The sequence below is a fragment of the Oncorhynchus kisutch genome, linkage group LG13 (genome assembly GCF_002021735.2).
Source record: "Oncorhynchus kisutch isolate 150728-3 linkage group LG13, Okis_V2, whole genome shotgun sequence".
In the NCBI taxonomy this organism is placed as follows: domain Eukaryota; kingdom Metazoa; phylum Chordata; class Actinopteri; order Salmoniformes; family Salmonidae; genus Oncorhynchus; species Oncorhynchus kisutch.
The window spans coordinates 51179181-51205823 of record NC_034186.2 but is presented as its reverse complement, the minus strand read 5'-3'; the positions used below and the strand labels follow the sequence as shown (position 1 = coordinate 51205823).

General features: G+C 42.7%; 2 protein-coding genes across 10 annotated transcripts in view; one reads left to right on the top strand and one right to left on the bottom strand.

Moving 5' to 3' along the window:
* The window catches only part of LOC109902923 (clathrin coat assembly protein AP180), a 69779-nt gene extending 51888 nt beyond the window's left edge, over positions 1–17891 (top strand). The window contains exons 11-30 of one of the 9 annotated variants that reach the window (XM_031786520.1): positions 568–591; positions 1564–1576; positions 1765–1913; positions 2188–2264; positions 2793–2807; positions 3448–3636; positions 4523–4594; positions 5767–6000; positions 7268–7357; positions 7813–7893; positions 10297–10440; positions 12767–12841; positions 13633–13857; positions 14906–15103; positions 15203–15221; positions 15382–15475; positions 16065–16133; positions 16262–16375; positions 16765–16858; positions 17073–17891. In XM_031786520.1, the coding sequence (XP_031642380.1) occupies positions 568–591; positions 1564–1576; positions 1765–1913; positions 2188–2264; positions 2793–2807; positions 3448–3636; positions 4523–4594; positions 5767–6000; positions 7268–7357; positions 7813–7893; positions 10297–10440; positions 12767–12841; positions 13633–13857; positions 14906–15103; positions 15203–15221; positions 15382–15475; positions 16065–16133; positions 16262–16375; positions 16765–16845 (1963 nt within the window). In that variant the 3' untranslated portion in view covers positions 16846–16858; positions 17073–17891. The remainder of the gene's footprint in view (positions 1–567; positions 592–1563; positions 1577–1764; positions 1914–2187; positions 2265–2792; positions 2808–3447; positions 3637–4522; positions 4595–5766; positions 6001–7267; positions 7358–7812; positions 7894–10296; positions 10441–12766; positions 12842–13632; positions 13858–14905; positions 15104–15202; positions 15222–15381; positions 15476–16064; positions 16134–16261; positions 16376–16764; positions 16859–17072) is intronic. The other 8 variants (XM_031786521.1, XM_031786522.1, XM_031786523.1 and 5 more) reach the window with 8 other exon arrangements.
* On the bottom strand, positions 17364–25366 carry LOC109902214 (inactive serine protease 35-like). Its single transcript, XM_020498377.2, has 2 exons — positions 24966–25366; positions 17364–21722 (listed from the first exon to the last, which is right to left on the bottom strand). Exon 2 carries the CDS (start codon positions 21701–21703, stop codon positions 20417–20419), a length of 1287 nt encoding a protein of 428 aa, XP_020353966.1. The 5' UTR covers positions 21704–21722; positions 24966–25366; the 3' UTR covers positions 17364–20416.
* Between the last annotated feature and the right edge of the window lie 1277 nt (positions 25367–26643).

The following is a 26643-nucleotide window of genomic DNA, read 5'->3' as shown; positions in this document are numbered from 1 at the left end:
CCTAACGGTTAAGAGCGGTTAAGAGCATTGAGCCAGTAACCGAAAGGTCTCTGGTTCAAATCCCTGAGCTGACTAGAGGAGAAATCTTAACCCTAATTGCTCCTGTAAGTAGCTCTGGATGAGTGCATCTGTTAAATGCCTGAAATGGAAACCTTCTGCCTCCTCTTGCTGTGGATTTATTTGACCAACACTTCGGCTGAAGAGCCTCCGTCAGTGTGTGAAAATAGTCTGTGACCATCCAGTGAACCCAAATTAGAACTGTGCTTGACCCTGATGTCCCATAGGCTTTAATTATGCGCAACCTCTCTCAATTAACATCATTAGGACCTCCAGTGTATGCCCTCTAAGATTGTGTGATTTTTATGGGCAGTGATTGGACTGAAGCTGTCATCACCAGACTGTCTGTCTGTGTTCTCGACAGGACCTTACTAGGACAACGATACAAGATAGTATTTGTGTGTGTGGGGTGTGTGTGGGGGGGGGGGGCATCATCAGATCGGATGTATGGAAAGAAACTTAGCAGATGAAGTCTTAGCAAATGCCAGTGATTGTCAATGTGTGTTACAGAGAGGATGTTCACAGAGACGATGTGTGAGTATTCTGCTGGATCTCCTACAGAATGAGTTGAAGTGGAGGGCCGGGTCATTATTTGCTGTTGTTTTGTATTGAAGTGAATGAAACTGTAAAAAAAAAATAATAATCCCCAATTGTTTCGTGACATTCACATGAGGATTCTATGGCATTGACATTTGAACCTCCAGTTTAAAGTCATGTTTCGCAGTGTTGTGAAGTTCAAATGGGATTCTATAGAATTGATGTGAATTTGGCATATTTGTGATTTTTCAGTGTCTCTCCTGAGCTTTGCCTCTCTCTCAATATTAATATGAACTTTGACAGCTGACTCGGGACTTACCCAAGATTCACTTTGCATAGTTTTTTTAATATGACGTGAATCTGGTGTCTTAGCTCTTAATTGTTCATATTAACTTCATTGTCATGTTATTGGGATCCACTCAACTCCTCAACCCTTTTGATGCATGTCATTGCTAAACATGGGTTTGTTATGTCTGGAAAATAAGAATGAAAAGCTTTGTGCAAGGAAGTGATTTAATTCTGTTTTATTCAGTGTTGCAAATCTAAACTCTACAGATGCAGTACACTCTTAGAAAAAAGGCTTCCATAAGGGTACTTCGGCTGTCCCCATAGGAGAACCCTTTTTGCTTCCTGGTAGAACTCTTTTTTGCTTCCATGTCTAACACTCTGTGATAAGGGTTCTACATGGAACCCAAAAGGCTTCTACCTGGATCCAAAAGGGTTCTTCAAAGGGTTCTCCGATGGGGACAACCAAATAACCGTTATTGATTCTAGATAGCTATTTATTTCTAAGAGTGTATGTTTTCACATTGGAATTGCCTGGAAATGCCTGCTCTCTGCCACCCAAACAACAGCGCTGATTTAGCTGTCACTTTGACACAGCTCAATAACAGCCCTTGTGCTTCACCATGCATATCATCTGGTGATGCTATGATGGCTTTAACTCGTTCTTATTGTATCATTTTGCAGGTCACCAACCAAGGTGAGTCAGCTACCCCTTATTTTACTCTGTCTCTGCACCTCAACAAATCCTTTTGACAACTGCCGACAATTTGACAATCATTTGAAGTGTGTTCATTAATGCGTAAAACAGCATAGCCATGTCTGTCTCTGTAACTGTGGTGCGTCGCCATGGTAACCGACTAACGAGGCTAACCCTCCATCTGACAGGAGTGTGAAGCAAATGGCTCCCCGGCCGCAGCCACCACGCCTACAAAAGCTCAAGTGGCCCCTGCAGCTGCTGCTGCTCCTGTTGCTCCTGCCCGCCCTGGACCACCTGCCAGACCCACGGCGGCACCCACCTTCAAGGGCTCCAACAAGTAGGTGCTCATCTGCTGTGGGCTCTTAGATTGGCCACTTCAAGTGCCACTTCAGGTGCCACTCTAGCTTTAACAATGTGCTATGTTGTACAATCTACAGTCTCCAATCTCCAGTTTGCATTAAACCTTTTTGTCGTTTCTGTTTTTCCTTCTTCCTGTCTCTCCTTCGTCTCTCCCTTCATCTTCATTTTGTCTCTTGTCTCTTCCTCACTCTCTCTCTCTCTCTGTTACTCTCTTTCTATCTCCCCCTCTCTTTCTCACACTCTATCTGCAGTGCTCTGCTAGACTTGGATCCATTGTCAGCCTCCCCATCAGCAGGTGGAGCAGCAGCCTCTATCTCGTCATGGGGAGGTAAGTCCTTTAATACATTTAATATCTGGTTTGCATCCTTTATGGCACACAATATATATATATATATATGTGTGTGTATGTGTACATGTATGTGTACATGTACTTGAGCGTTTCTCATTGCAGGCCCAGGACTTCCCTCCCTGTTTCAGTTAGTTTTCTTCCGTTTGGTGCCTAATCAATTTCACCCTGCTCTCTTTCATGCTTTCTACCTACATCCTCCTCTCCACCCTTTCTCAAGGGAAGGACTAATATTAGCAGATATTCAAACCTGGCCCCTCTGCAGATTGAAATCGCTTTAAGGGCCTCTTACTCATATAACATTTTGTGTTTTCTTGGCAGTTGGAAAATCAGAAGTACAGTGTTCACGTGGTATGGTAGTCAGTTATTGACCCTGATTGGCATTTCTGTTTATATTCTCTGTATGTAATCCCTCACTCACGTCTCCTCTTTGCTCTCTCTCTCTCTCTCTCTCTCTCTCTCTCGCTCGCTCCCTCGCTCTCTCTCTCTCTCTCTCATTATCTTGTACAGATCTGCTTGGTGGCGGTGAGTACTGAGGAACATACTGTTCTTTACATTCTTTACACAGCTCCCATCCACCGCAGAGCATGAGAACTGCTAGGATTTACACCTGAAGTTATGATTAACTATCTATCTGGAGGCTTTAGCCACATTCCAGGCTGACTGCATTGCCGACGCCTACTAGATCTCACAACATCTGGATAGGTGTTTAACATATCAACTAACCACATCATCAGCTAACCATATCATACGATTTAGCAATCTGATACCGACTGCGCAGTCAATGACGTTTGACACAACCATAAGTTGATGCAATGATGTACTGCAATGCAGTCGGCCTGGAACGTGACCATTGTACCTGTGGCTCACTGGGCTTTCAGTGCATGACTCCAGCGGTAGACCTAGGATCTGAGAGGATCAGCATATATAGGTAGCAGCCTTCTTCGTATTCTTGCTCTGTGATCTCTAACAATGCCTCTCAAGGTGCAACACACTCCTCTCCAAACACTTCTCTATTACCACTGTTCTCTTTGACATATCTTACACTTATCGTCTTTTTCTCAACACAATCTCTCTACTTATCTCTCCCTGTTATATTCCCCTGTCCCTCTATCCTGTCGTGATTGTGGATGGGCTTGGGTGGGGATGGATGGGGGGGTTGTAGGTTTAGATACGCCCCCTGATCCCACTAGCACCTCTGAGCCAGCCGCTGTTGCTGCTGCTGATGCTGCAGCTGGTCCAGCTTCCACGCCCATGGTGGCCCATACGGATGGCCCCGCCGCGCCCTCTGTGGCCCCCGTGGTGGTGCTGCCCGTGCCCGCCACTACCGCCTCAGACATGGATCTGTTCGGAGGTCAGTGGGGGTCAGCCTCATGGGAGGAATCATCATGGCAGACTACACAGCAGCTGTCTGCTTGTTTGGAGCAATCTCTGACATGCTCACATGTAGTTACACCACCTGGTTTTCACACTCTCACATTTACGAGTTTCAGTATACACTCTACATACACCTTAACAAAAATACTCTGTTCATGAAATTCTGTATTTGTGAAAAATTCTAGTTATTGACATCTAATAAGGACACTAATTTCCAAATGTTCCATCTTGCTAAATAATGATTAGCTTGACAGATTATTCATTATTTGGGCACTACATCAGTCAATCAATTATTTATCTAAGACAGCAAGCAGGTGAGGAAGTTTTTGCTCTGCACTATCTGGAGAACAGTAGAAATTGTAGCCCATACTCGGCATATCTCCTCTTTTCGCTCACATATCTAATAGTAGATATACAGAATTGAATCCCCTAAAAAAATGTATAGCAAAGTTTGGCCCTCTTTTCAATGGAAAACAGCCTCTGTCAAAGAGAGATGTTGCTTTGCCCATCGCTGAGCATGGCATTCATGTCACACAGCACAAAGTTATGATAGCATCATGTTATCTCTTCACTTTCCCAGCGTGTACAAACATTGTGCACACTGAATGCAGCTTTATGCAGCCGGGAAAGTACAGGCCCCATTCATATGATACTAATAAGATCAGCAATTTCAGCAATACATCTTGTATTCTCTGTTTTCTTCTAATGCTGATCGCTCATCTTTCTGTTTCTCTCATTCTCTCTATTCTCCTGCTCTTTATTTACCTCCTCATCTCTGTTTCTCCTGCCTCCCCCTGTTTTTCTCTGGGTGTTGCATTGTGGTTTGTGTCCACTGTCCCCTCCTCTCATGTCCGGTACCCCAGACGCGTTTGCACCCTCCCCAGGTGACGGCCCATCCAGCAGGGCGCCTGCTGCTGATGCATGTGCCGGATCTGGTGGGTGATAACACTGCTCAGTGTGTGTGTGTGTGTGTGTGTGTGTGTGTGCACTCTTCCAACACACGTGTGTGTGTTTGTGCAAGAGTGTGTGTGTGTGTGCGTGCGTGTGTGTGTGTGTGTGTGTGTGTGTGTGTGTGTGTGTGTGTGTGTGTGTGTGTGTGTGTGTGTGTGTGTGTGTGTGTGTGTGTGTGTGTGTGTGTGTGTGTGTGAGATCCTGAAGCTTGGGTAACTCCAAGCTGCTTCCGCTACCATATGGGACAGTAGTAAATCATCTGAAACATTGCATTGTGGCCTACCGTCCTGACCCTAACCCCACTATTGGGGGCTCAAGCATCGGCCCCCCTCTCTACCCCTCCGCCACTCAGCCCTGCTTCTCTCAGCTCGTAATATTCACCTGGTGATGAATACTCGAGTAAAATACAGTTGTATAATTTTCGCCCAAATCCTACAATTGTTTATATGTCATATAAATGATGCCACTTAATAATCATACTAACTGACCATCTTTATTTACCCTGTTTTGTTTCTCTCTTTGGCCTGAATGTGTAAGTATTAATCGACCGCTGTGACTGTAGAAGTCCAAAAGTACAGTGTGTATAATTCACACGGCTCCATTACCGTGTGTGTAGGGAGCGTTGGGCTTATGGCAACGAATAGTAGGACAGTTTTATGTTGAATTAGGCACATTTTCCTACATTATCTTTATTCTGCGCCTTTATCATGTATTTGGATTCTATGTAGACAGAGCTTATCAGTGTGGAAGCAGATTCATGCCAAAATTGTATTAATTGTGTTTGTTTTAGTGTGATTCTGCTTCCATGTGTATGTACTAGTTCTAATATAACCACGAGACATCGTCCTCTGTGGCCTGTCTATGTAACTACAGTATTTACCAAAACCAGCTGTAGCCCATTCCCTTTAATGAGTCTGAGTGTGAGACAGTGAGTATTCTAACCTGGGACTGTAGTATAAAGTTAATGGTGTCTTTTCTTTACTTCCCACTAACCCTCATTATGGAAGCTCCTCTAGACTCACAATAATATGTATTTTACAGTGTTTGTTGTTTTAACAAACTCTCAACTCCCCCTACTCTCTTCCCATCCTCCCTTTTCTGGTCATATCCCTTAAACCCCCTAATCCCCATCCCCCTTCCTCAACCCCTCCTGAAGACCCCTTCGCTCCATCGGAGGGGAGTGCAAACTTGGCTCCAGAGATGGACCTCTTTGCTATGAAGTTCGATAACATGCTGGCTGCCCCAGAAGCAGCCAGCCCCACCTCTAGCGCAGTGCCGATCATTGTCGCCCCCATCGAGCCCCCTGCTGCCGCCCCCGCTCCCTCCACTACCACCACTGAGTCTGCAGCCGCCCCCGCCCCTGCCGTCCCAACTCTCGACCTCTTTGGTGGTAAAGGGCACATTCTACTTTGCACACTGCATTGCTCTGCACTATGACAATGAGGATGATGGTGATGATAATGACGATGACACAGTAACTTCCCTACATTTTTGGAATTGTGGCTATGTTTTTTTTGTTGTCTGTTATTATTCGTTTGATTCGTTTGATTTAAGTCACAGGCATTGAGTGAATCACACATTTTGACCACCCCTGCAAATGAGAAAAGAAATGGATATGATGATGGGTACATTATAAGGATCTATCAAATGATGGTTATTCTCTGCATCATTCCTGTGCAGACTAGGAGTAAATACACAGATCTCAAAACCGGATGCCTTCTAATGGTATACTACAACTATTGAAACTAACTGCACCACTTTACGATGTCAGATGTCATGAGCATGTATGACTATGAGCCACTCATAATGTCTTCATTTCATAATGAGCAGTCAGTTTGAGTCACTTGAAATATGAGACAAAACATAGCTTGACATAGGGCTTATTATTACACATTATAAAGCCTCAGACATGCTTATAACAGGTTTTGAAGCATTATACTTGCAGGCTGTTACAAAACAAACCTTTTCAGTTGTCAGTAAATCTTTGTTGTATTGGTTTCCAGAGGCATTGATTAAGTAACCTGTCAGCACCAGATATTGGCCTGTCAACTGTTTGCATTCATAGGGGTGGCTCAACATGTTGTGATTTCAACCCAACCTCTATCATCAACTATTATAGTCAGTCAAAGCTAGAGGGGAGTGAGCAGAGTTGTGATGAGGAGGGAGAAAATGATTTGAAAAGGAGTGAAACGCGGAGGTATTACCTGAACGTGTTAAATTTAAAAAAACACACTTTCATTTTCCGCTGCAAAAGTGTTTGATAATGTGTGCCTTACTGAACTCGACCTAGTTGTTATGGTCACTCTAACTGCAGTGTGCCTGCATGACAACCTTTGCTTTCTTCACCTCCAACTTCTGACCAAGGTTGTAGATATCAACACCCTTCATTTGAGCCAATCTTCATTTTTGATCTTTCACCTGATTTTAGTTCATATTTTCCTTTGTTTACAATAAAGAGTTTGCATTTTTTTTTTTTTAATAAAGAGTAATCAGTAACACTTTGTAACAACTTTCATGAATAAGCAATTATAAAGTGTTACGCTACTTTAATGTCCTTTAAAAAATGTGTTGTTGTTGTTGTTGCTTTTCTCCCTTTCCCTCTTAACTCATGCTGCATAGATTGTAAACTGAATGTAACTGTGTGTCCTTGTTTATAGATTCTATGTTTGATTCTATTCCTGAGAAAAGCCCTACCGCAGAAAAAGCTGATGCTGCTGTTACTCCTAGCGTAGACCTATTTGGGGCAGGTACAGGATGTGGATTGCTTTCTTTTTTTGGAACCTCTTCTTCATCTCTTCTGTCCTTCCTCCTCAGCCATCTGTTTTACCACACGTCTTGGTTTGTCCCCATAGTGGTATGCGACTTGTGCATGCACCCAATCCAAGGTTGGGTCAATTTGAATTTGTACTCAGTCAATTCAGGAAGCGATTTGAATTTAACATTCAAAATTGGTCAATTGTTTAAAACAAGTAGCTTCTTATTTTCTGATTATTGAGAAGTAATAAAATGTATTTTCAATTAAATCGTCATTTCATTTTACTTCCTGTATTGACTGACTTCGAATTGATCCCAACCCTGGACCCACTAGCTTAATAACAGTAACTCCTACCACTGCTTTCACTCTCTCTGTTATGCTAATGCTCCTCTGTGCTCTTCTACTTCACTCTTCCTCTACCTTCTTCCTCGGGTGTTTCCCTGGAAGATCTCCCTACTATCTCTCGCGGGCCCTCTCCTTTGCCTCCCGAGGCCAATGCTGATGAAGACCTCTTGTCTGGTGTGACTGGTGAGTTGCACTATCTGCTCACTCTTAGCTGACCTCAATTCATGATCATCTACTTCCTGTATCTCCAACTCTGCCTGCATGACTACAGCATACAGTGGTACAAGTTATTTTCTGGAAGTACAAGCACTTCCCTGTCAGCCTGTCAATCAATGTATCTCTTCAGGAAGTGACCGGAACTTTGTCTTTTTTTGTTATCAGATGAAACAGAATAAATAAAATTGCCAGGAATTTGACGTGGTGAAATGGTGCTGCCACAATAAACAGAATATACAGACAGAATATATAGACAAAGAATTGACACAAATCCACATACCATTATGTACAGTGTAAACAGCACAAACCAAACAATTATGCGTAGTAAGGATGCATAAACATATTTACTGTAGATGATACAGTTGAAGTTGGAAGTTTACATACATTTTATCCAAAAACATTTCATCTCAGTTTTTCACTATTCCTGACATTTAATCCTAGTAAAAATTGCCTGTCTTAGTTCAGTTAGGATCACCACTTTATTTAAAAAATGTGAAATGTCAGAATAATAGTAGAGAGAATGATTTATTTCAGCTTTTATTTCTTTCATCACATTCCCAGTGGGTCAGAAGTTTACATACACTCAATTCGAATTTGGTAGCATTGCCTTTAAATTGTTTAACTCGGGTCAAAAGTTTCAGGTAGCCTTCCACAAGCTTCCCACAATAAGTTGGGTGAATTTTGGCCCATTCCTCCAGACAGAGCTGGTGTAACTGAGTCAGGTTTGTATGCCTCCTTGCTCGCACAAGCTTTTTCAGTTCTGCCCACACATTTTCTATAAGACGGGGTCAGGTCTTTGTGATGGCCACTCCAATACCTTGATTTTGTTGTCCTTAAGCCATTTTGCCACAACTTTGGAAGTTTGCTTGGGGTGATTGTCCATTTGGAAGACCCATTTGCAGCCAAGCTTTAACTTCCTGACTGATGTCTTGAGATGTTCCTTCAATATATCCAGATCATTTTCCTACCTCATGATGCCATCTATTTTGTGAAGTAGCAAAGCACCCCCACAACATGATGCTGCCAGCTCTGTGCTTCACAGTTAGGATGGTGTTCTTCAGCTTGCAATCCTCCCCCTTTTTCCTCCAAACATAATGATGGTCATTATGGCCAAACAGTTCTATTTTTGTTTCATCAGACCAGAGGACATTTCTTCAAAAAGTACCACATGTGTAACACATGTGCAGTTGTAAACCGTAGTCTGGCTTTTTTTATGGCGGTTTTGGAGCACTGGCTTCTTCCTTGCTGAGCGGCCTTTCAGGTTATGTCGATATAGGACTCGTTTTGTTGTGGATATCGACACTTTTGTACCTGTTTTCTCCAGCATCTTCATAAGGTCCTTTGCTGTTGTTCTGGGATTGATTTGCACTTTTCACACCAAAGTACGTTCATCTCTAGGAGACACGTCTCCTTCCTGAGCGGTATGACGGCTGCATGGTCCCATGGTGTTTATACTTGCCTACTATTGTTTGTACAGATGAACGTGGTACCTTAAGGCATTTGGAAATTGCTCCCAAGGATGAACCAGACTTGTGGACGTCTACAATTATTTTTCTGAGGTCTTGGCTGATTTCTTTTGATTTTCCCATGATGTCAAGCAAAGAGGCACTGAGTTTGAAGGTAGGCCTTGAAATACATCCACAGGTCCACCTCCAATTGATTCAAATGATGTCAATTAGCCTATCAGAAGCTTCTAAAGCCATGACATCATTTTATGGAAGTTTCCAAGCTGTTTAAAGGCACAGTCAACTTAGTGTATGTAAACTTCTGACCCACTGGAATTGTGATACAGTGAATTATAAGTGAAATAATCTGTCTGTAAACAATTGTTGGAAAAATTACTTGTGTCATGCACAAAGTAGATGTCCTAACTGACTTGCCAAAACTATAGTTTGTTAACAAGACTTCAACCAACTTCAACTGTATATATAGTACCACTCAAAAGTATGGACACACCTACTCATTCAAGTTTTAGTTTTATTTTGACTATTTTCAACATTGTAGAATAATAGTGAAGACATTAAACTATGAAATAACACATATGGAATCATGTAGTAACCAAAAAAGTGTTTTTTTAACTCAAATCAATGAGCCCATTCAGTCCTCGGTGACAACAAAATCTATAATCAAAAGTCCATATTATTTCAATAATAGCTCAAATAAGCAAAGAGAAATGACAGTCCATCATGATTCCATATGTGTTATTTCCTAGTTTTGATGTCTTCACTATTATTCTACAATGTAGAAAATAGTTTAAATTTAAAATAAAAAAAACTTGAATGAGTAGGTGTGTCCATACTTTTGACTGCTACTCTATATAATGCATTTTTTTCAAATTGTGGTGCAATACTCTCCTCTCACATTTTGTAGATGCATTCTCTGCTATGGCTCCAGCACCAGCAGTGGCTCCAACTCCAGCTCAAGCCCCGGCACCAGCTCCAGCTCCTGCCCCTGCAACGGTCTCTCCTCCCAAACCTGAGCCCTCTGCTCCTGCACCTGTCATTGATCTGCTGGGTGCGTACTGTACCACGAAATCCACCACTTCCTGTACACCTTCATGGGTTGATTTGACTCATGCTGAGTAACCTCTGACCATTTCCATACTCTGTTCATCTATTCGTCTTGTGTACTTTGTTTACAGTGATTTTTTTATTGCCATTTCTCCATTGTTAAATATAGCTATTAGGTGTGAAGGATATTTGTATGTGGAGAGCTGTTCACGTGTAAGTATCTTCGTAGCCAGGATAATAGACCCCTGATAAGTCTTGATCTAGGAGAGAGGTAGTGTCAAATGTTTGGTGTAGCAGTATATCCCGGAAGTTTTCTTCTGCAACTGCTTTTGGATTATGTAGCCAACGTAGCATTGCTTGTTAGTTAGCTGTGAATGCGTTAGTAGCAGCCATCGTGTAGAGACGTCACCCGCCCTGAAACCTACAAATACTGTCGCCCGCACCAAGAAACACCTTTGGATTTTCTGGGTCAGTGGTATTATGGTTTCTTGAGTTGCGATGTTTTGATGTGCAGAGTGTTTTGAGTTCATACACAGGTTGGGACGGAAATTCTACCCTCTTGCAGTTGCATGGTACTTAGAGGTTTGTGTGTGTGCTTGCGCACATGCTTGCACGTGCGTGTGTTTACTGCAGGGTTGGGGAGTAACGGATTAAATGTAAGGGATTACATTTTTTTTTATACCTGTAATCCGTTACGTTACCAGCTAAAATATTGTAATCAGATTACCAATACTTTTGAAAAACTAAATGATTACTTCGAGGATGACATTTAAATTCAGAAAGGATGTTTGCGGGAAAAAAATCTTTGACACTTCTCTGTTTGCTCAATGACATTCAAATCAGCATTGAAAAAAAGGCTCAAATTTAAATTTGTTCCACCTGAGTCTGACCACAAGTCAGAGAACCCTATGATGACATAGAAAATGTGTTCGATGGATTGCGGGAAAAGAGCAGGAATAGGCTTTTGTAGGATACTGTCCAAGCTAAATATTCCAATGGTGCGACTGCTGTCAGCATCCAAAGATTATCCAATTTGAATCAACGCTTGGAGGTAAGGATGACAGCAGTGGTGTATTCTACGGGGATACGGATATCACTTATTATTGATGTCTACATAACGTTGTGACTCACACTGCTGCTCTCTCATTTAGCTATTTGCGCGTTACAGATTGTGGATGGCTGTTCCTAAATCTTAATGTGTATTTGAACCCAATAATGGTTGAATTCAAGAAGTTTAAGCTGCCTATCAATCATTTATCAATCATTGTGTTTGAAACCAGTGGACAGCCAGTGAAAAATGCGATCTTCAACTAGCTGCATAGTGCAGATCCCAGCCTATTGAATAAAAGTGGGGCTTTTATTGTTCAATCTAATTCATGCTGATGAAGAAAAATCCATAGGCCTAATGGACACATGCTCAAACTCACACACTTTTGAATAGACTTAAAGGGGCGATCTGTAGTTTCTACATCTATTTTTGGACCTGTAACTTATATAAACAGTACCAGTCAAGAGTTTGGACACACCTACTCATTCAAGGGTTTTTCTTTATTTGTACTATTTTCTACATTGTAGAATAATAGCGAAGACATCAAAACTATGAAATAACACATAAGGAATCATGTAGTAACCAAAAAGAAGGAGCCACCCTTTGCGATGACAGCTTTGTACATTCTTGGCAAAGCATGCCATTCCATGAGCGCAGCATTTCTATTTAACTCGAATCAATGAACCCAATCATTCCTCCATGACAACAAAATCATAAAGAAAAGAATAGGGCTGGCTAATAAGTCCTTAGTTTTGAGCTTATGCTCTGGTAAAACAATTCATCTATACTTCCATATTTCCAAGTCCTATTCTTGAAGATCAAGGGGTATAACATTTATTGGAATGACTGGAATTCTGATAGACTTTGGTTTTTAATGTAAAGATATAATTTAATTGTATTATTATATGTAGTAGAACACAATGGGTAAGAAGAAGCCCACATAACCAAACCATAAAGTAAAACATCCATATATTGTAACATCCCATATATGGCCAGCTATGTAATGCCTCTTAAGGGGAAAGTAATCTAAAAGTAACGGAATGTAATCAGATTACATTACTGAGTTTGGGTAATCCAAAAGTTGCGTTACTCATTACAATTTTGGACAGGTAACTAGAAACAGATTACATTTAGAAAGTAACCTACCCAACCCTGGTTTACTGTACAGTGAGACTTGTCTCACTGCCTGTTTGTATCCTCCCCCCTTCCTGGCTCATGGCTAACTAACTGTTCTTTACCCTCATGCTGCGTTCCCGATGGCTGGCTGGCTGTCACTCTATAGACACATTCAGTTGTCCTGCTCTGTTGGACGCTACGCCCGCTGCCCCCGGGGGACCAGGAGAGGATCTGTTGGGTGGTACGCACACACACACACACTTTAGCTTTAACCCAGTTGTAACACACCATAATCAATGTCCCGGTGAGCAGCTAATTAGTCAAATAAAGTGAGCTGGATTAGGGTTGTAGTAAAAGCTTGCAGGACTGTGGTTCTCCAGGAGAAGGGTTGTAGTAAAAGCTTGCAGGACTGTGGTTCTCCAGGAGAAGGGTTGTAGTAAAAGCTTGCAGGACTGTGGTTCTCCAGGAGAAGGGTTGTAGTAAAAGCTTGCAGGACTGTGGTTCTCCAGGAGAAGGGTTGTATGTAGTAAAAGCTTGCAGGACTGTGGTTCTCCAGGAGAAGGGTTGTATGTAGTAAAAGCTTGCAGGACTGTGGTTCTCCAGGAGAAGCGTTGTAGTAAAAGCTTGCAGGACTGTGGTTCTCCAGGAGAAGGGTTGTAGTAAAAGCTTGCAGGACTGTGGTTCTCCAGGAGAAGGGTTGTAGTAAAAGCTTGCAGGACTGTGGTTCTCCAGGAGAAGGGTTGTAGTAAAAGCTTGCAGGACTGTGGTTCTCCAGGAGAAGGGTTGTAGTAAAAGCTTGCAGGACTGTGGTTCTCCAGGAGAAGGGTTGTAGTAAAAGCTTGCAGGACTGTGGTTCTCCAGGAGAAGGGTTGGGAGCCCCTGCTCTAAGACATCCATCTGCCGTTTGTGATTCATACTGCATGTACAGTATGTTAATATTGAATACCATGACACAATGTTAACTTAAATCAATGGAAACGAAAATCATTATCACCGTCTATAATACTCATTCAAATGGTTCCCCACTTCCAGGACTGATGTCTCCTAGCCTGGCTCCCACGGCAGCCCCTGCTCCTTTGGCCCCCGCTTTGGCCCCGGCCCTCGCCCCTACGCTGGCTCCTGTCTCAGCCCAGAATGACTTGCTGGAGTGTGGCTTCGACACCCTCGGCTCCCTACCCCCACTAATGCCCGCCACACCAGCAGCTGCAGACACAGTGCCGGCCGCAGCAGCACCCTCTGGTGGCTTTGATGCATCAGGTAGGGGACACAGTCTGCTCCATGAATATATCCTGAGGGAAGTGTGTGTGTGTGTGTGTTCTGCATGCATGACTGACGCTGCCACGCTCCACCGCCGCTGTCCTTATTATGTAACGCTGAGGGCTCAACGGTCACCACTGCTGACGGTTTAATTCCTTAACAGTGCCTCTCACTCTCTCTCTCTCGTCTCACATGCGCACATGCCAATGCTTACTACTGTGCTCCCCATCCTATTTCAACTCCTTCTTTCTCTATATGTTGGTCTCCCTCTACCTCCCTCCGTCCTCGCGTTCTCTGTGTTCTCTCTCCCTGTCACATACTGCCTTTCCACATTTCTCTCCTCACATCCTTTCTTTGTCCACCCCTTCATTCCCCTCTTCTTGCCCACTCTGCCCTTGTCTCTTTCTGCCCCCCCCCCCTCTCTCTGTCACTGCTGGGTCATTGCTTGCTGCTACTGCGTAATTGGTGAGTTCACAAGACTTTCTCCTGCTAGTACTTTGCAGTATGTGCTGTTTTGAGACGTTCCCCATTTAATTAAAAAAAATCCCTTTTTGCATGTTTCAATATGTTTGTCTCACATATGAGACAATGTCATGTATGTATTACTCCCATTTGTAACATTTGCCAGATTCTACCCTCAATTCAACATAGTGCTCTTTGAAGCTGCGCTGCTGGCACTGTGGTGGTCTAAAACCACATTGAAACACAGTTATAGACTTGAATGTTCAGATTCTGTGGTAGTGAAGGCCTTACAGTGGGTATATATTGATCTCTCGTGGACAGACTACGTAGACATAAAAGGTACCAAATTCCGCAAGATTTTTGTTCTGCGTTAACCGAGATTAGGTGTATATTGTTTCTGCCCTGTTCGGTATATGCATTGCACACCAGAGTACTGCACTGAATGGCTATTGTTGTGGTGATGAATTGTATGGTGATGATTTCACATCTGCCCCTCTTTGTGAAGATTAGGGATTATATAGGTTTTCATCCATGCTGCATGTCACTAACATCTTACTCAACCTTGTTTCTACCCTTTCCCTCTAAGTGTTTGGCGGATTAGGGGACATACTGATGCCAGCCATAACACCCCAGTCCACTGGGGGTAGTGTGGGCAGCACTGGCAGTGGTGGGGTCAGTACCAAGTTTACACCCGCGGTCGGGGTTGGCATGACAGGCGCCACAGCTATTAAGCGGCCATCCATCGGGGGCGACTTGGACTCCTCCCTGGCAAACCTGGTTGGAGGCATGTATTGATCACACCTGGACAGTCTTGACGGTTCTGATTACTGTTTTTTTGTCAGTTTAATAATGAGTTCTGAAATGATGTTTTCTTCTCTTGCAGATCTGGGGATTCAGAAAAAGTATGTATGGAGTTTCTTTGTGTTCGTGCTTGCGCGTGCGTGTTCTCCTTTTCTTTGTGTGTTTCCTAAATAACAATCAAAGTCATGCGGTATCTGGTGTGTATTCCCAAACCTTCCAGCTAGCTGATGACAACTTTGGTGTCATGTGTGTCTCATATAGGGACCACCAGTGGAATGAGAAGAAGCTGACAGGAGGATCTAACTGGACCCCCCAGGTAGCCCCTCCCAGCTGGGGCGCTCCTGGACCTATGATGGTAAAAGCCTCCAGAAGCCTCCCAATATTAGCAAAGAACCGTTATTGGGACATTTATTATTGAAATCAAATCAACGTTTATTGGTCATGTGCACAGGATACAGGTTGTAAATTGTACAGTGAAATGCTTACTTGCAAGCTCTCCTCAACAGTACAATACACATTTATACAAAAAAAAAGTTATAAAAATAGTAATGTTTGGAAATATACACAATAAGAATATACAGTGTAGACTATGAAATGTGCTAGAGTGAGTAGTGATATGGTTGAGCAGCTTAGATAAATAGTAGCGGCAATGGTACATGTGTGTGTGTGTGTGTATGAGGTGTATGTGTGCGTGCGTACGTACGTGTGAGGTGTGTGTGTAAGGGTGGATGAGTGAGTGAAAGTCTCTTAGGTGCAGCTGTGAAGAGAGTCAGTCTCCAGTGATGGACTGGGCAGTCTTCACCACACTCTGTAGAGCCTGGAGAGTGTAGCATTTTTGTATATTGGAAAAGCATTGTAAATTGGAAAAGGATTGTTCAGGAATGGAAATTATGTTCTATGTCATAGAGCTGTGAACTGTTTATGTCTTGACTTCCTGTTTCTAGGGTGGCCCCGCCCCTGGAGCCCCTGGAGCCATCCCTCCGCCCATGGGAGCACATCCTGGCTTTGGCATGGTGAGATACTGGACTGGATGCCCAGAAACCAACATGGACAGCTAAACGTATAAATGAGCTCAGTGTTCTTATTCAAGACAGTACGTAGTTATTGGTCAATTCCATTAACCCCTTATATCTCTGTCCAGGCCTCAGCAGCTGGATCTGGAGTTCCCATGATGCCTCCCATGATGATGGGACAGCCAATGATGGGTCAACCCATGAGACCACCCCTGCCAGGAGCTGCAGCACCAGGGGCACTGGTAAACACACATGCATACACACACACACACACACACACACACACACACACACACACACACACACACACACACAGTAGAGTGCACATAAGTATACAGAATCACCTGTTACTCCTTCAGTAATAAACGTATTTAAGGGGGAAATATACTCATATATTCTTCATTAGTCCACTTTTGATACAGTCCCATAAAATGATGCATGTCAACATTCATGTTTTCATGTGGTCTCCTGATGGCCAAAATCAAAGTGTGAAACAACATCATAAGACTTTTCTACAAAGTAAACACAGGCTTGCTATTAGGAAAGCTATGAGGCTTATATGAGCAAAATAAAAATATTTTAAAGGCAATGTTTTTGAAGTGGTACTCAATTAGTTTTTTCTGTTTTCCAGCTGTCTTCAGGACCTGCTGCCAACCAGAGCAAAAAGCCCAAGGACCCACTGGCAGACCTCAACCTCAAGGACTTAATGTAATCCCCCAGGCCAGGTGTGTGTTCAGCACTTTCCTCTGTCATCTTGGTGTAATGCTTGTCTTGCCTGGTCTCAGATCTATGTGTGTGGTTTTGACAACTTATGATCCTTGTCATGCCAATGACTATAGGAGTTGGTTATGCAGCACAAAGAGATCTGGGACCAGGCTAATGCTAGCCATGTGTCAGTGGTCAAACTTAGGGTATGTTTTTCTCCTTATTGTCTTCCAGCTCTTGTTTTTCTGGAGCTGGGCCCTCTGGCCGCCTGTCTTATTTCGGCGTTCTCTACAACCTGGGACACCAGAGACCCTCCTCAGCTACTCACCCTTAGGAGACCCCCTTCCTCCACCCCATCCCAGCCCCCTGTGTAATGTTGTAGCACAAACTGTGAAAGTGACACCTTAGTGAGGAAAAAACAAGTGTGTGCTTAACTAGATGTAACCTTTTGTCTAAACAAAACCACACAAAACATATTTAAAAAAAATGTCTATCAAAGCAAGCCAGAAACCCGAGCGGAAGCTGAAGGCGTATGTGCTGTTTGTATTTAGATCCTTTTTTCCAGTAGTGTTGGCGTGTTGAGTTGAATGATGGATGCGTGTTTGTTTGATGCCCTCAACTCCACCTTCGGCCCTGCACTGGCCTTCTGATCACTCAAGAGGGGAGGGAGTTCCACCCTGCCTCACCCTGATTGGATAAGAGGGGTAAGCAAAGCAGCCCTGTCATTTTTGGATGAAATGTGCAATGTGTCGTTTGCAGAAGTTCTTCTTCGTTGTTGTATATACATTACACTGGCAAATCTTTAACGATTCTGTCTCTACTCTGTATGTCTGTGGAAGAGCATATTGATGTGAATCTGATATCAAATTGTAAAGAAGTCATGTGACCATTATCTTATTTCCCGTCTTCTTTTGAACATATTTAGAAACAAATATGAATATATGATTAATATGAATAAGCAACATGTACGGGCTCCTGAATCCTAAATGACCATCCAGTGATTTTTTTTTAATGATGTTCAGTATATTTATTCGTTTTTTTATCAGCGCTTATTTTCCTATTTATTAGTTTTTATTTTATTTTGCGCATCGTGTCCAGCTTTATTTGTATTTGCTCTCTCTGTTGACATTGTTTGCGAATCTGCTATAAAACATTGTCGGATATTTTTTACCAACAGATCGTATCTTTATCGCTTATTTCCAGAGAAAATGTGTTTTCCTAATCCTATTCAAGATAAAGGTCAAAGAGTGCATATCAGGAGCCAGATGTTGCCAGTACCTCATATCTCAATAAAGAGGAGAACAGTCTTTTGTTAAACCACTAAAACAAGTTGTGTATAGTTAGTCTACTTCCTGGTATCAGCGGCACTCTCCCTATGGACCTATCACTGTCCTCCTCATCAGTGGTCTGTTGTTTGATTTTCATAATTGCTCGTACTTTATTATTATCATTATTACTATAACTAGGCCACGGTTAGGTACTGGATATGTAGTGTTATTTTTGTATTTGAGAAGAAACAAACATCCTTGTCTCCCTATTCATCCACCCCAGAATTTGTTACATATTTCTGTTCCGTTTCCTCCCCCATTGTTAATGAATCAGTAATATTGTACATTGTAGCATGGGCGGAGAGGAGAGCCTGTGTATACCCAGTCAAAAGAGGACACTGTTGAACAGTGTGGCTTCCATGTATATCTAGGCAGCTGTTTAGAACCAGTGAAACCAGTCCTGTGCTGTACAGCCCCAGATATAACAGATCATTTGTTTTGTCATTGCAAGACTGTTTCGACAATTGTTGTGGGAAAAAATATGGATTGAAAAATGGGAAAACATGCTTTTTTTCATTATTGAGTTACATTTTTTTTTAAATATCTTATTATTATTATTATTATTTACTATGCCCCTCCCCAGTGCATGTAAGCCCTTTGAGATGCAATAAACTCAATGATGGAAAGAATCGCCCATTAATGATCGCCAATCCTTTTCTCATGTTGATAGACCAGATCATGGACGCATTGCATTTTTAATCTGGTGCACTAATTGTAATGACATCAATAGGCCTAACTTGGGTTGTGTTCATTAGGGCGCACTACTGAAAACATTTTAAAATGTAAATGACTGTTTCTTATTGGACAGGTCCAAGTAGTCCCTCCATGTTTCAGTCTGTTTTTTTCCATTTGGTGCCTAATGATCATGACCCTGGCTACAGGCATAGATGTGTCATAGATACATACATACATACATACATACATACATACATACATACATACATACATACATACATACATACATACATACATACATACATACATACATCACTTCTCCTCACGGTAAAGTAAACACACATACAGGTTGTAATCTTGGTTTAATTGTTGTTTTTTCAATCATGGTGAAATGTTATTCATTTAAATGTATTTTGTCATCAATGGCAAACTCGTATAAATTGTGGCACATAATAAACAAGATTCATCAACATGAACCCTTTAGAATGATGATTGTTTTCATCAAATAACGTTATGGCATCACCACTACCCTTCAAATTACATGAATCTAATGGGAATATTGAAATAATGTTTTTAATCTGAAAGCTCTGTTACATCAAACCCACTGTGTAGCCTCATATTAAATACATAGTTACAGTACTAGGCTATCAAAAATATATTCCGATAGGTCTCCCCAAAGTGTACAATTTCATATGAATTAAATTAGCACCAAGTCTCTGAATAAGCACCATCATTTTTATGTGCATGGCAATGAAACCACATTTGAATGCACTGCTAGAGTAAAAAAAGAACGAACGGTAGGACTGAAAACAATCATGTTTTATCCAGGATCCCTCTGGAACCTTTCACTATTTAGTCATAGAAACATACTCATATAAGAAAAGGTAGTTTTACAAAAAGGGACAGTACAGAAAACTCAAAGAGCTAGATATACACTCTTTTAAACACCAGTATGTTGATTTAGAAAATATTTAGGAAAAAAGACAGTTATAACCTCTTTAATATACTCAAATGTTAATTTCTCCGAAAAAATGTAGCTTTTTTCTGGGTCGTTCACCAAAGCCAATGCAAACGTTCTTGTTCCTTTTGGTAGAAAAGGCAACACATTTGAAAATGTTAACGTCTCCGCGTTCATTAACCTGCCTGGAATATATGAAATAACAAGCATCGCTCCCCTGAAACAGCTGAATATACAACATTTTATCGAAATTGGTCAAACCTAAAAATCTGTCAAAATATTCCCATTAGCATAAACACAGACCTAGTAGGACCTGTCAATATATAATCATGATATTCATACATTTCTAGAAATTTTGCTTTTTAATAATTAAATAAATTAGACAAGGCAGAACAGCCATAGTTCTCTTTGATCTGTTGACGAGTTCCTGTAATCAACAACAGTGAGTCTGTATGGCCGCTTGTGTGTGATGAATGCTGTGATGAGGCAATCTGTGCCAGTTGCCAGTGGGAAGCACAGGAGGTAATATAGAAGAAGACAGAGGAGAGGCAGTCGGGCAGGTCCCTGGTTCGTTGGTGATGGAGGGTGGAGGGGTGTTGTGGCATGTTGTGTGTCCCTCAGGCGTCCCGGCACTCGCTGGAGTCCCCATGGACCCAGTAACAGATCTGGGCATACTTGAGGGGCGTAATCCTCACCGCCACATTGTAATCCTGCTGCGCCCCATTGCCGTTGACATCCACCCACTGGTGGCCCGAGAACACCCCGATGATCTTCCTCTTCCATTTCTTCTTGCCGGGCTCTTTGAGGCGGATGTAGACCCCGGAGCCGCTGGAGCCGGGCTTGGCATCACAGTACTGATACAGCAGGTCTTTGGACTCCTCCGACACCGAGCAGAAGCGATACACCAAGTTGCCGGGCCGGTCGTCGTCAAAGCCTGAGAAGTGGATTCTGCCGGCGGGCAGCTTCTTGACCGAAGGGATGACGCCCAGGTCCATGTGCTTGACCTTCTGGGCCTTCTTCAGCTCCAGCACGGCATAGTCGTAGTCAGCCGCCACACCGTCCGATGCCCCGCCTTTGAACCAGCCTTTAGGGACCTGGGTCTGCTTCACTCTGGTCCACCGGAAGGATGGCTTCTCGACCTCTACGCTGCGACGACTGCGGCTCTTTCTGTCTTTCCCTTTCCTTCCTTTCCTCTCATTCCCTCCATCTTTCTCTTCTTTCTCTTTTTCTTCCTTGTCTTCTTCTTTCCTCCTCTTGCCTTTACCCTGTCCTCTCTTCCCCTTCCCTCCTTTCCCACGCCGGGATTTCTCCTTGAGGACGCCCACGCGTAGCTTCTGCGCTCCGCTCACGTAGTCCTGTCCGTCGTGGATGCAGTGGGCGGCCGTTAGGACATGTTTGGGGGATAACAGGACACCAGAGCAGCCCGTGGAGATCTTGACGGAGGTGGAGAAGGGGTACTTAGTGGAGAACTGCTTGTCAGCGATGCTGAAGCGGGTGTCTGTGCCGTAGACCTCCCGTCTGCGGCGTGACTTGGAGGAAGAGGAGGAGTTCCCAGCAGGCCAAGTGTTGACCTCGTTGAGGCCCTGCACAGACACAGAGGTCAGGGTGCGCGTTCCGTTCTCGTACACCGTCTCATAGGACAGGAACTCCTCCAGGTCAGCCAGAGAGGGTTCGGGGAGGCGACGCTGGCACTCAATCCCACAGGTTCCATTCAGCTCTCCCTGAGGTTTGGCTGTGAAGCCGGGGCTGCTAAGGGCCACCGTCCTCCTGTTCCTCACCAGTGGCACCTTCCACTGTGGCCAGGTATACTCATCATCTCCTCCTGTGGCCTCATGGGCTTCCACAGCCACCACCACGGCCAGCAACGTCACTGAGAGCAAGAGACACAGGCGTATGGGGACCATTGCACAGATGGGCCTGGCTCTGGAGGGGAGAGGAGAGAAAGACACATTATAAGCGATGGTAGAGAACGCTGTGGTGTAAATACAGTGTGCTGTCAATGCTTTGTCAACATGCATGAAGGGCTTTTTAAATGGCTTCATATGTCTCTATTGAATAGAAAAAATAAAAAATAAAAAAATTTGCTTGCTTACTCTACTCCCACAACATACAGACACAAGCAGTATAGGCAACCAAATCTGTGGGTTAGTAAAAACGTTCTACTAAAACACATTTTCATGTGGTTGTTACAGAAACCCCTGTTGGCAATTTACAGTTTGAGGCATCCATCTGTTGTTGGTCAAACTTTTCAGCTGGGATGGGATGGAATTTCATTTGGAGGGTATTTTTTTACAAGTCTAACTCTGAATAGAAACATAATCAGACAAAGATAAATGACTTCAAATCCCCCCCTTCCCCAAAATACATCCAGCACCAGCGTGCCACATCCACAGGAGGGCAATGTAACCCAGAAAATGAAAGTCTCACAGTTGCCAAATTCAGAGCACTGAGATAAAAAGCTGTCAAAAAAGTGGGCTGTGTCTGTGGCTAACAAAAGACACAAGAGCACTCCTTGTTTACTAGCACAGTTTTTTTTTTCACGGACACAACCATCTTTAAAATGCTCATATCAACAAAAAGAAGGGGTAGCAGCATCTTAATATGGAAACGATTAAAATATAACCAACAGAATAACCAAAGGTCTCTCAAGAAATCATAGCATTTCATTGAGTTAACATAGAAGCTGTGTGGTTGAGAGGAGATTTGAGAGCCTGAGGCTGAGTGGAGGCTGTGGCCAGTGAGGAAGAGAAGAGGAGGAGAGGACCATCCTGGGGGCTCTGACTGTACTGAGATGGTGGCTTGGAGCTTAGCCACATGATTAGCTTTTAGCTGTCAGTAATGACCATATCTGGTTTCTCTCTGAGTCTATGCTGCTCTCTGCTTCATTCCACCCACAGTTTGAAGACGTAGGCCAACATGACATCACACAAGATGAGAGTTAGACTGTGGCCAAACTGGGATGATAGCTGTGGAGGAAATTTTTATTCAGAGAATTTTATTCATTCAACAGACCATCACTTCACAACTGAGCAGAGAAATAGCCCTTTGTCAGCAGTTGCGTAGACGTAGCTCAACCGCAATTCTATACAGAGAATAGAACAGGGGAAGTCATTTGAGCTACAGTGCATTTCATGAAGGGGCCTAAGCAGTAGTGAAGTAGTGCAGTAGTACAAATCCAACAACCATTGCAAGCAATGTTGGGGTGGGATAGAGGTAAAGTGAGAAAAAAACAAACTGATTGGAGTACATTTTTTAAATGTTACCTTTATTTAACTAGGCAAGTCAGTTAAGAACAAATTCTTATTTTCAATGATGGCCTAGGAACAGTGAGTTCACTTTCTTGTTCAGGGGCAGAACGACAGATTTGTACCTTGTCAGCTCGGGGATTTGAACTTGCAACCTTTCGGTTCCAAGTCCAACACTCTGACCACTAGGCTACTCTGCCGCCCCGCCCCGCCCCGCCCCACATTCATCCAGCATGTTTGAAGAGCCTTAATAGCCTTTGGCATACTGGCTAACATCTGACCTTCCAGCTGGAGGCCGAGCCTGTTAGGGAGGGGCGAGCGTTGGTGGCCAGGTGTCTTCCTTGCATTCCCATTCAATCAGATGCCAGGCAGTGTGAAAGTGAAAAGCCGCCAGGCGTTGCACGGTGGATGGATGAAGAAATAATCCCATCAAAGGATGTGCTGTTGCATCACCAACCGTAGGTTACAGGGGACCAGGCCAGTTTGGCATTATCCAACCACACCTCTCACAGGGGAGTTATCCTTCTTCCACCTCATGTAGCAAACCATATGCCCTGCCTGTTTCAGACAAATGGTATGACTACTGTAAGGGCAAAGGTCACACATGACCCATCCCAGAATAGCATGTATAATGCCATGTTATGTAATCTTAACGCAGTTCTGTCAATGGTAGGTCTTGACACCTGAGTATTCTGATTTATTGGCCTCAGTTTTTGTCTACAAATCAAATCGGTCAACTGTGGATGGGATAGCCATGTACACAACACCATACAGCTTCAAACCAACCTTATCCCGAAATAAAACAAAGTAGAATATAAAACATGACATTAGAATGACTCAATGCATTAGAAATGGGATGTCAGGAATTTGACCAAGGTTTCTGGCCAACAAGACACGTTTTCCCAGACCAAGAAATAAGACAAATTCAACAGAAAAGTGAAATTACTGAGGATAGAGTGGAAACTGATACGTTGCCAGTATAATTTTCTGTTAAAGAAGGCCTGCATTTAACTGAGTGATTTTCCATTACAGTATAATCTCTAAAACTCCATCCCATACACCATTTTCCACTCCAGCCCGTGGTCGAAAGAATCCCGCGCACGGCCACCAAAAGATGGTGCTAGAATGCAATCTCTCTCGCGCGCTAATTTCATTTTTTTTTTCATAATTCGGATTTTTATGGGAAAATATAATCTAAAATCAAAGTGGAAAAATGTCGATACAATAAAAATCACTGCAAGCAAGGGTGTCCTCTGGGTCCTAAAGTAGCACTAACTTCAGTAATTGTGATGCAAATATGTTTTTGCTAATAACTTTAGACTCGCACAACCTATCTTGCAAAGGGAACATGAGATTAACTATTGGTTTTCAAAAAGCCATGAGTTGTCGAATAATATAAAATCCATAATAACCTCGCAAAATAGGTTTCTAATCTCAAGGTTAAATAAATGATGTGCATTATAAATAATTGTTTTATGTTACTATATATAAATATTTTATTTGTAAGAACTCCATGGGAAAAAAAATATATATATATAAGATTGTAGCCTATAAACGAAACAAGAATAAAATAAAATTAGTTAATGAATTAACCTAACACATTTTCATGTAAAAAAACACAAACTGTCACGTATTCCATCCATATTGTTGTCTCAATGACTAATTAGATAGTAAAAAAATACTTTAACGAATGACAAACAGATACAAATCGTCATCCAAAACAATATTAGCCCTGTAATGAATAGAATAAAATGAAAATTCCCATCAATATATCATTTTGCAAATATCACCATTACCAAACCAGACCACCAGAAATCAAGAAAATAGATCAAAAACCGTATTATGAAAAGAAGGAAGTGAGAGCCCCATTGTCCAAGAGGCTCCATCAACAAAATAAACAAAAGGCTCTGGAACTCCATACCTGCTTTCATTCGATTGATTGATATGACAATTCCGCAAATCAGTTTTTTATTTCAAGAAAGAAACTGCCATAGCATCTAAGACGTCTTCTTATCAGTGGACGAAAGTCCCCTTCTCCTCATCGCATTTGCACCAAAGAGGCTGAGAGAAAGTCGCAGCAGCCAGAGCCCTCCGTGCGGGCTGCGCTTGATGCTGAGAGAGGGAGGAGGGAAGAAAGATCTGAAAAATATTTTTTCACTTGCGACAAATCTGTTTACATAGGCCTACATGGGAGTGACCAGCCGGTTCAGCTAAAAAGGCTGGAATGATTGAATGAGTGAGTATTTTTCAGTCTATGCAACGCAACAGTCCTATGTGGTCGTCAATGGGATGGTGCGTTCATGAGATGCTGTTGCGCCCTATGAAATACATATTACATTTCAGTGTCATTTTGTACACTTTATTCAATGGAGCTTTCATTCGACCGGGGACTGGAATTAGTTCCAGGGAGCCCAGAATGGCCCTCGCAGACTGTTTTCATTGTCGCCCGTCTGAACTCACACATCTGCTGCACTTGTCTCTGTGCTCGATGAAGTGATAAACACACTGGCAGGGGGTCTCTGCCCTGTATGCACCCATGCGGTGACAGAGAGCACTATTCAGGAAAACATGCCTAGAATAGTGAAGCTAACTGTCCAACGGGATGTAAGAGCAAATTAATCGGTGCTCATTTCCAGTTTTATAGGGAGGATGTGCTTCACTTGGATCTGCCTGTCCACACATGCATCATGTGTAAAGATAAAGGGAACTACCCACACTAATCAGAGGAGGCTGGTTGGAGGAGCTATGTGAAGATAGGCTCATTGTAAAGACTGGAATGGAATAAATGGAAACATCAAACATATGGAAACCACATGTTTGACTCCATTCCATTAATTCCATTCCAGTCACTACAATGAGCCGTCCTCCTCTAACTCCTCCCACCAGCCTCCTCTGCCACAATTGACTGTCCATGTACTGTAAAAAAAAAAGAAAAAAAAAGCCAACTTAACCAATTGCTTAATCAGCATTATTCTGTGAGTTGGGTGGACTTCAAGAAGGACAAGAAATTGAGCTAAAGTGTGAACATTTGTTCACTCAACAAACTTTGCTCACAGTAATCTGAATGTATAAAAACTTGTTGAGTGGAATTACAAATTAATGTTTGGAAGAGAACACTGTAGGGGAGAGTGGGGTAAGCTGAGCCAAAGTGTTAGTTCAGCCACCACTTGTTTCCAGGAAACAACACACAAAATGAATCATATGACCAAATATGGAGTCTGTGAAGGAAGAAAACACAAGTGGCAAGCAAGTGGCAAGCAAGTTAGCTCCCAAAAAATACAGATTTTCACAAAGTCACAAACCTTTGCCCACGACTGCCTTGTGAAATACAAACTCGACACTATGTTTTAATGTTTAGAAACTTCAATAATCATCGCTTGTGATACGGCTTTCAAAGCGTATGTCCCTTATCTTTTCATCAGCGAGAAAGAAGAAAAAAGATACACTTACTGTGGCAGTTTTGCACAGATCCACAAGGCTATGGGTGCCTCCATCTGACGAAACTACACTTCCGCTACACTTCCTGAGTTATGCTTACACACAGGTGTTCAGAGCATGTTAGATAGTTAATTAGCACAGGGGGTTGCCTCTTGTCTTCA